Source organism: Callithrix jacchus, chromosome 10 (assembly GCF_049354715.1).
Source record: "Callithrix jacchus isolate 240 chromosome 10, calJac240_pri, whole genome shotgun sequence".
In the NCBI taxonomy this organism is placed as follows: domain Eukaryota; kingdom Metazoa; phylum Chordata; class Mammalia; order Primates; family Cebidae; genus Callithrix; species Callithrix jacchus.
The window spans coordinates 22576840-22587135 of NC_133511.1; the positions used below are offsets into that span (position 1 = coordinate 22576840).

At 38.9% G+C, this 10296-nt stretch overlaps 1 protein-coding gene and 1 pseudogene across 8 annotated transcripts in view; both read left to right on the forward strand.

Annotated features, from left to right (window-relative positions):
- The window catches only part of JHY (junctional cadherin complex regulator), a 73430-nt gene extending 68133 nt beyond the window's left edge, over positions 1–5297 (forward strand). For all 7 annotated transcript variants that reach the window (XM_035264904.3, XM_009007011.5, XM_035264906.3 and 4 more), the window contains 3 exons: positions 2096–2176; positions 2956–3084; positions 4841–5297. In XM_035264904.3, the coding sequence (XP_035120795.3) occupies positions 2096–2176; positions 2956–3084; positions 4841–5038 (408 nt within the window). In that variant the 3' untranslated portion in view covers positions 5039–5297. The remainder of the gene's footprint in view (positions 1–2095; positions 2177–2955; positions 3085–4840) is intronic.
- Positions 5298–5450: 153 nt separating this feature from the next.
- LOC128929090 (ATP synthase peripheral stalk subunit b, mitochondrial pseudogene) lies at positions 5451–9367 on the forward strand (annotated as a pseudogene). The gene has a single exon (XR_008475016.2). The product of XR_008475016.2 is annotated as an ATP synthase peripheral stalk subunit b, mitochondrial pseudogene (transcript).
- The last annotated feature ends 929 nt before the right edge of the window (positions 9368–10296 follow it).

Sequence of the window (10296 nt, forward strand, 5' to 3'; positions counted from 1 at the left end):
AGCCACAAGTGGGCAGATCACTTGAGGCCAAGAGTTTGAGACCAGCCTAGCCAACATGGTGAAACCCCGTCTCTGCCAAAAGTACAAAAATTAGACAGTCTCATAACCTGGCCTCAAACTACATAAATAGATAAAGTTTTGAAAATGAAATAACAGGAGTTTTCAAAATGGATAAAAATCCCATGCTTTATCACTAACTTATAGACAAGGACTAACATCCACAGTTATGTACACAATAGCTGCCTCTTCAGTGTGGCTAATTTTTCTCCATTTGAAGCAGTAACTTACATGTGCCCTAAATTACTGTCCTCCAACCATCTCTTTTATATTGTCTTTCCTATCCTTCCCAAAAAGGAAGCCAAATTAATTAACAAACTGAAATAAAAAAAGAATGTGAGTTCCCTGTATGGGAAAGTAGCAAGTCTAAACTTCAGGGTTTTTTTTGTGAGTGTTTTGTTTTGTTTGAGACAGAGTATTGCTTTGTCACCCAGGCTGGAGTGCAATGGCTTGATCTCGGCTCACTACAACCTCTGCCTCCTGGGTTCAAGCGATTCTCCTTCCTCAGCCTCCAGAGTAGCTGGGATTACAGGTGCCTGCCACCACGCCCAGCTAATTTTTGTATTTTTAGTAGACACGGGGTTTCACCATGTTGACCAAGCTAGTCTCGAACTCCTAACCTCAGGTGATCTGCTCACTGGCCTCCCAAAGTGCTGAGATTACAGGTGTGAGCCATCGCACCCAGCCTAAACTTCAGTTTTAATTTTGAAAGCAGTGGTTTGGGGACTATCTTGGGGAAACAGGCAGTAGAATATTAGGGTTTTTTCTGCCTATTATTGTGCTCAGGTGCCATAATCTAACCAGCCAGTGGTCTCACTTTCTTGCTGTCCTTCATTTTAAATGGGCAATACTAATGAGAGTTGTCATTAAATTCTATGTGCCCTTCAAAATATCTGAAATCACACTGACTGAACAAAATGAATTTCTTAGTGAGTCTTGCCAAGACTCTCAAATGCTTACTTTCTTTTGAATATTATAAATGGATTATAATTGTTTTTCCCTTAAAATTATCTTTTTTCCCCGAATAATCAATAGCAAAGTTTGAAAGGTTGCTACCTTCTTCACTTCTCTTCTGGAGTATCTCTAATGGGTAACGCTGTGACATCATTGGACAGGGTGTTCTCTTTTTGAAGCACGATGTTTATCTGATGCGTTTAGATGGCTTTTTCCAGGGAAGTCATTTGGCTCAGCAAACTGTCTGAGACTGGACAAAATGGTAATAGCAGCGGAGGCAAAGTAATAACATGTATGTGGTGTTAAGAACGTTAATAGTGGCCAGGCATGGTGGCTCGCTCCTGTAATGCCAGCACTTTGGGAGCTCAGGTAGGCAGTTCTCAAGGTCAGGAGTTCATTAGCCTGGCCAATATGGTGAAACCCCATCTCTACTAAAAGCACAAAAATTAGTCGGACTTGGTGGCGCACGCCTGTAATACCAGCTACTCAGGAGGCGGAGGCAGGAGAACCAATTGAGCCTGGGAGGTGGAGGTTGCAGTGAGCCCAGATCATACCACTGCACTCCAGCCTGGGTGACAGAGCAAGACTTGGTCTCAAAACAAACAAAAAAAAAATGTTAATAGCAAGGGCCAGGTGCAGTGGCTTACTCCTGTAATTCCAGAGACTCAAGAGGCTGAGGTGGGAGGATCACTTAAGCTCAGGAGTTCAAGCAAAGGAGTTCAAGACTAGCCTGGGCAACATAGCAAAACCATGTATGTATCTCCAAGAGAATTAAAATAAAAAAATTCACAAGAAAACAGGACATCACTAGCTTGAAAATTTTTATTTGTAATTTCAGAATTTTAAGTTTCTTTGTTGTGAAAGTAGAAAAGTGAAAACATATTAGCTAATCAGCTACAAATTACCAAAGAGACTATTACCAATAATTACCAACAAAATGAAAGAATTATCAGGAAATGCAGCCATTCTCTGACAGTGCACACAGGCTTTCTTACTTTATGTGGCTAAGACACCGTACGGGGAGGTAAGAGTTGGGGGACACACAAGTCCTTAAAAGAAACTGTTTCTATGGTTGTATTTTTAGAACACCAAGCTGAAAGGTTATCAGAAAAGAGACGTGAAGCTTGGAGGCCTCGGACCCGACTTTGAGTCCCTCAGAGACAAAGTGAGTAAGATGAGCATAGTGTTTCCAGGCCTGACTCAGCCCATCTGCCCTTTGGCAAAACTTAATGAAGACATCCCCCAGAATTAAGCCCTAATTCTAATGTCTCACTCCGAATAGAGTCCCTTCTGACATAACATTGGTATAGAGACCCGGACACTCCTTTTGCCTTAAAATAAAAATATTTAGCTCATGTTGTTATATGTATCTGTCTTTCGGTTAGTTTTGAAGGTCTGCATGGAAAAGTGGGACACATGTACACAAGAAGAAATGTGTATGTTATGTGGTTGTTGGTCTTTCCCACTAGAGTTATCTTGATAATTGTAAAGAGTGGCTACAGAGAAGACACTTAGGGGAAGAGTTTCCCAACCCCTGAAAAGTGCATCCACTTTATTCTCTTTCCTCTAGTGAAAGGAGATCTTCATTTAATGTGTTTTAACTGCAGTTGCACTCAAGGCATAAAAAGAGAGTATAGTTCAAAGTTGGAAGCAAAAATGAAAATAAATTGGGTAAATGCAACAAAGAAGATTCTGAATGTGATTTAGCCCCTGTTAAGGGAATACTGAGTGTGCTATTGCAGTGATGTTTCTCCTCACAGAGAGACTATTTCAAGGAGAAACTCTACCTTAACCATTTCACTGCTGCCGCCTTACTCAAGGTGATCTCATTTCACCTGCACAGCTGACAAGATATGCCCAGTGTACTGATAGGCATTGCTTTAAATAAAGAGCAGAGAGAACTAGCAGCACCTGGATTCATCATAACTTCCTTTCTCTGAACAGATGCAAAAATTACTACAGCAAAAGGAATATTCGAAACAAGTCAAGGAGTACAACATGAAGACACTGTCCATTCTGTCAAAACCACAAACAGCAAAAACTGAAAATAAATCTGCTGTCCCTCGGCAGAAGGTAAGAACTTCTCAACAAGGCATTTGTGTTTTCAATCAGAATTCAAAGGAAACTTTTATTACTGCTCTTTTTTTTTAAATCAGGGACAGGGTCTTGCCATCTTGCCCAGGGTGGTTATAAACTCCTGGACTCAAGGTATCCTCCCAACTAAGCCTCCCAAAGTGCTGGGACTATGGGTGAGAGCCACTGCACTCAGCCTGTCTTCTCTTAACTTTAAAAAAAAAAAAAACCTTCCCATGTGTTTTGGAACACAGGAGATGTTTTAGCTACTTCCATCATTCACAGATAGTAATGCAACACACACACACACACACACACACACACACGCACACATGCGCACACACACACACACGATGCTATAAAGTTAACCTTTGTTTCTCCTGAAGTTATTGTTCCATGTATTTTCTTCCAATAGTATCTTAAATTTGTCACACATAAAAACTAAATACTAATGTGGTTTCTTAAATGAGCAATCTTCATTATCAACTTTATTTTGTATCATTAAATAAGTTTTAAGGCAGTTGTTGCCTTTTTGCAACTTATCTGTCAAAGCAAAGACATCATTGTTTCTCTCAACTTCATTCCCCTACACTTTCTGCAGGGATTGTAATATATATTCTCTCTATTGAAGAAAAATGATTTCATGGAATACAGAGTGTTCTCCCTCTCAGATGGCATCAGCCATCGGTTGTGATGTGAATGAAACATGTACCGTAGAGACACAGAGCTCTGCAGCACTAGTCTCTGCCTCAGTTGATCTATCTAGTCCCTGTAAGGACACAGGACCCTTTGCATGAGGAACAAGAGATCCTTTGGTGCCTGCAGGATTTTGTACTTCATGTTCTCTTTCACAGACCTTCGTATTTTCTATTTATTGCCTTTCTCCCTCAGACCTTGAAGACCTCAGTCCACTTGACAGAGTTTCCATGGTGCTACTTTTTCTTTTTTCTCCAAGCCACTCTTTTTTTCATGAAGTGTTTCAAGCAACAAACCTATAATTAGAAATATCTGTGGCATTCACCTACATGTGCTGAGAAGTCTAGAATTTTCTTTTCTACATTGTAGAGGTTTTTTCCCCTCTTGCAGGACTCAAAGCATACTATTAATTGTCATTTCAGCTATCAACAGCCCCTTACTGAAATGCAAAACTGTTACAAATGCAGGTTTAGAAAACATATTTAGTGATCTCATTTTTATTGGAATGCCTTTCAGAACTGACATCACTGAGAAAAAGACTGCCTTTTTTTTCAGCATCTAGATTGCTACAGAAAGAAAAAAAAATGTTTATCTCAAATACTTTCTAGAGCCTAGGAACAAGGATAGCTGGTATAATGATGGGAGCTCAGGTGTATGTAAACCACAGTAATGTCTTTGGTCTCAAGCTGTAACAAGTCTTCTTTGGATAGAAAGGTCTATTAATACCTCCTTAATAGAAGTTTGGTTTTACTAAGACTTCTAGAAACTAAGTAGACCAAACCCATAAGAAGGAACTCAGTTTTATACAAAAGCATTCAAAAGACACAAGTGTACGTATCATTCTTCAGCTCCCTTTTTTCCCACAGTATATTGTTTTGTGGCTAAAAGATTTTGTTTAAACTGTGTGTTATATTGCATTATTTGATCTCCATTTCCACCAGTCTTAGTAAGTTATAGCAATAGTCTCCATTTATATTATAAATAAACATTTCCTAGATTTAATTTAAGGAATCCAAGCTCACTTCCCATTTCAAATAAAATTTCATCTTTATGCATTTAGGCTTTGGAATATGCTAAGACCATCCCCAAACCCAAACCAGCAAATCCGACTCATCAAGCATCAAAGGAGCAACAAAATCCAACCTATGCTGGGAAAGAAGAAAGTTTACCTGGAATCTCACTGCTGGAAATACTGCAGAACAGACACGAAAGGGAAAAACAGGCTGTGGCTGCTTTCAAAGTCCTTCGCATCGTGTAGAAAACATTTGGTAGGAAGGAGACCAAAAATGATCCAGGAATGGACACGGAGAAAAGAAACACCAACCACCTTCTCTGTGTTGAGAGTGATAACCTACTATTCCCATCTAACTGCAGTCCATGTTTGCTTTCTGAAGGATTTAAAATATGGGTCCATATTTTACTTTCTAGGAAGAAATTTTTAAAAATTATTTATTTTCAAATGAGTTAGAAATTGGGGCTGAATAATAACTAGAGAATAAAGCTTTTGGTTTTATATCGATTTTTTAATTTCTTAATCTCTACCCCTTTCCTTAGCATAATGGAAACCTTAAAGTTACCAGAAATAAATCTAGCTGTGTTTCTCTCTTACCTTCCTAGAAAGAAAACCAAGTATAAACACTTCAGTTTCTCCTAAAATGGCCTCAGTCACCAGTAAATTTTGTGATAACATTTCAAAATATTGCTAAAATCTCCAAGTTTGGCAAAAGGTTTATATATAAAGTTGAGGACGGGCACAGTGGCTCACACCTGTAATTGCAGCACTTTGGGAAACTGAGGCAGGTGAATTGCTTGAGGCCAGGAGTTTGAGACCAGCCTGGGCAACATGGTGAAACCCCATCTCTACTAAAAATGCAAAAATTAGCTGGGCATGGTGGCGCATGCATATACTTCCAGCTACCCGGGAGGCTGAGTCATGAATGAGAATCACTTGAACTTGGGAGGTGGAGGTTTCAGTGAGCTGAGATTGTGCCACTGCACTCCAGCCTGGGCAATAGAGCGAGACTCTGTCTCAACAACAACAAAAAGTCTCCTTCCCTGACAGATTCTCTGGTCAGGGTCACAGGGATGCTAAGACAGCCGGCTGCCTGGGCCTTCGCTGACCATGCTGTCCTGGGTGGCACTTTCTGCCATTGCCACAGAGGCCCCCTCTCTGTAGAATGCAGCCTTCCTAGTCCAGGGGTATTGCAGGCAACAAGGACCTTTCACACAAGGCAGCCACTCCTTGCTCCTCTACCACCTCTTCCTTCCTTTTCCTGTGGGGGGAAAGTTCATTTTGGGTTGAGCCCTGAATAATTCTTCCAGTTTCTTTATCCCAAAACTGGTGAGGACCCTATGTGCTCCAAACTGGGGCTGATCTTGAATGCTTTATCCAAAGAAATACATATGATCACTCCAGAGACCTTCTCACCATATCAATAGTAGGGTTACTTGTCTATGTAATTTAAAAATATGGTGCCTCTATTGGAGAATTTGCTCATAAACTCAATGAGCAAAACATTGCTCAACTAGAAGAGGTGAAGCAGGCTTCATCAAACAAATCCAGGTTGCAATTGATTTGGAGAAGTCACAGCAGTCACTGGTTCACAAGTGCCATCACCTTTTTGATGTGCAGAGGAATAACATTGCTATGGCTCTGGAGGTTACTTACTGGGAACAACTGCAAAGAGTGTATAAGGAAGTAAAGAATCGCCTGGACTATCATATATCTGTGCAGAACATGACGCGCTGAAAGGGACAAGAGCACATGATAAATTGGGTGGAGAAGCACATGGTAAGGGCATCTCTCCACAGCAGCTTTGGGACCTAAAGCTATTGGAAAAGAAGGCTCACACATGGCCAGTTATGTAAATGTATCTATCCCAATTGAGACAGCCATAAACATTTGACTGGCTAGTGGAAACTAGTCTATGTGGCAAAATCTTTCTGGATTGCTGTCTACTAAAGTAGTTTATATGTCCTAAAAATGAAACCTTTGTTCAACATACTGAGAGAACTCAATCTGTTGGTCAGATGTTTCTCATCCTTCTGACTCTGCATTTGAGTTGTTCCATGATTACTTTTTTTGTTGTTGGTTTTCTCATTTTTGTTTCCAGATGGAGTCTCGCTCTGTCACCCAGGCTGGAGTGCAGTGGCACGATCTTGGCACACTGCAACCTCTGCCTCCTGGGTTCAAGTGATTCTCCTGTCTCAGCCTCCCAAGTACCTGGGATTACAGGTGTGCACTATCATGCCTGGCTAATTTTTGCATTTTTAGTAGAGACAGGGTTTTGCCAGCTTGACCAGGCTGGTTTCGAACTCCTGACCTCAGGTGATTTAATCACCTTGGCCTTCCAAAGTGTTTGGATTACAGGCATTAGCCACCATGCCTGGCCTCATGATGGTTTTTGAAAAAGTAGTTTGCCTTGATTAAATGTTGGTGCCTGACTAAAGATTACCAGGCTATAGTTTAAATTTGTAATTTATTCTACCATCTTGCAATAAAGTGACAAATGAATGAAGCAATAAATAAATAAATAATAAAGTTGAAAAAAATAAAGGTACCTCTGGCTATGCCTGCTCAGATAAAACAAATCCCAGTGTTGCCCTAACAGAGCGTCAGGACATTAGTTAGAAATCTTTCAACAAGTCCAGAAACACCCAATGCAGGCAACTCTGAGAGACACACTTTATCAAAGCTCCTTACTCCAAGTACATAAACTTGTTGGGCACTTTGCCATCACAAATATCTTAAAATATTGTCAAATGTGTGTTTTCACACATACACATACACAAACTAGATAAGACAGAGCATTCCATAGTTTACTACTGAATGCAAATATTAATAAATATTTTTTTAAAAATCTTTTTAAACATTGCAAGAATTCCCAGTCTTAAAATAATTACTGGAGGGCTTAATTTTTTACTTTCTTTCTTAGACATTACATTTTTAGATAGGCCTATCCAGAAGTGATAATCTGAACATCAACTTGGGCAAATCTGTTTATCTATACATGTGGTGTAAGGAGTAGCTTTGGAAATTTACTCCTGTGTTGTATACATTTTACATGTACCAGAATATAGTGTAAAAGGTGCCTATACAAAACCTTCTCTTAAAACTGAAAGCAGTTAGGATTGGGAGTCTGCAAAGATAACAAGTATCTGAAGATGAACAGAAAACTGGTGAATCATGTTTCAGTGGGATTTGGAAAGTGTAATATATGAGGCATTAGGCTTAGGAAAATCACAGGCCAAAACTGCTCCTAAAATATATTTGTAAGAGAACAGGCCCCTTCTGGATAAATGAAGACATTTCTAGAAATACGAGGTAGAATAAATAACTTTCATTAATGTTTTCCTAAAAAACTTGAACTTGATCTGGAAGAGAAAAACAATGCACATAGAGACATTCATATTTAAAGGAACAGGGTAAAATTTTTAAATATTCGATTTGTATTAGAATATCTTAAAAGAATTTAGAGCTTGGGAAGAGTTTCTCACATTCAACTGCCAGTTTTTCAGAGGAGGAAATGAAGGTCAAGAGAAAGGCTACATGACTGAGAAGTCCATCAGTCCTACTGAGGGTAACGGGAGGGTAGCCAGGGCTGAATCTCCCATCTTTCAACACTAGTAGTAGTACTGTTTATTGGTCTATGGAAGGAGGTTGTCTTGTTTCTTCTTGTAGACAAAGAACATGTAGTTGTTATGAATTTCTATTTTGGATCTGATTTTCTACCACGTTCAATTTTTAGAAATATACATTAGTATGTACCTAATAATTTTTTAGCAGGTACAATCTGCCAACTTCCTTACTACATTGATAAATTAGAACACACATATAAAGCAACTCAAACCTAGAAACTGATCAATAAGAGACACTATTTATTTTCTTTTTTTTTTCCGGAACATTTCACAAACTTCCCATACTGTTTTTCTGTTAGCTTAAGCATTGTTAAATTCTTCCCTTTCACACCTACTGCCAAGAACCCACACTTAGCGAAGCAGCTTAAGTGACTCAGTTCATGTCAAACGTTTCACAGGATTCTTACTCCCAAGGCAACTCTTTACTATCCAGTACATAAGACTCTAGAACACTAAAATTCTTTATATAGTGCCATGTGGCATCTAAAATACCTTTGGCTAAGAAATAAAACATATTTGATGAAAGTCTGGGGTTGAAATCAAAGAATGGATCAAAGTGGCCCTTCATTTGGCTCCAAGTCATCTCACCATAGTGAAATACAGCAGAATGGCACTAAGCTACTGTAATACCGAGGGGGGAGATTTTGCAAAAACAGGGAGTAACAAACACGTTTTTGCTCCTACTTTAAAGTAAATTGTACTAATGACAACAATAGTGATCTTTTATAGGCCCAAATTGGATCACTGATCAATATGATAGCATTTCAGTTTCAAATATTGGAAAGCAAAAAATAATCTGCCAATTAGAAAACAAAAAGCTTCAAACTTGAGTGATGTAATGATGGAACACCTGTATTTGACTAGACGTTATATACACACCATTGAAAGACACAGTACCTTATCTGCCTAATCTCTACAAACTGCTGCAAATAAAGGATGTTTAAACCATGTATTCTCTCTTATTAAAGCCTCCTTTTAATTGTGTTTTTCCATCTTGAGTTTCCAACAAAAGCATCCTCTTAAAGGGAGCTTTTTTTTTTTTTACAAGTAGCTGAATTTAATGACAGCTGTCTCCATGATATTGTTTTGTATAGTAAGGAGTCTCTTGGGAGTTATCCAGAAACCAAGTCAAGAAAAGACAATATTGAGAAACAAAATAAAAGGTAAGCCTAGCAAAGGCACTGATGCCTAATGGTTCCAATTGGGGCCTTATTATTGGTTAATGAATCATTGTCAAAACATCACAGCAAGCATGAACGTGCACAGTCTAGTCTATAGTGAGAAAATGACTCTTCATCCCAACAGTTATTAACTGGGAGTTGTTTGAAAACACGTCCAGTAATTATAACAACACTGGAGCTAATTGAGAACTTTGAGTTGATAGCAAATGGCCCACAACAGCAGACTAGATAACTCAGAGGGGATTCTTCTTTAATTACTTATTGAAAAATAGCAGAAAATGAATTGGATGTTGGTGATAGTCTGCAGATATCAAGACAAGTTTCGCTAATTCTATCCCAAGATGTGCTTCGAAATATATCTGTTACCATTATGTTAGAAGTGGCATTTGAAAATGTAAAGTTCTTAAGTAAAAATCAGGGCTGCTTTCCTAATTATGCCGTTTTTAAGATTACCTTTTCCTGTTAGAGTAAGGTTAAGACTTGAATAATATACATTTCATTCTGACAGTCAAGTATTCACAGAATGACTATAGGAATTCTCCTCCCTAATGCTAACTGTGTTTCCATGATTTCTATTCCCAATGGGTAAAAACAGGGAGACACAAAGACACAGAAATGCTCCATTTGCCTCTTAGTTGTTTCCCCAGTCAGGAAAGGATTTAAAACTGTGGCATGAAGTGAAATTTTTGAATGACTG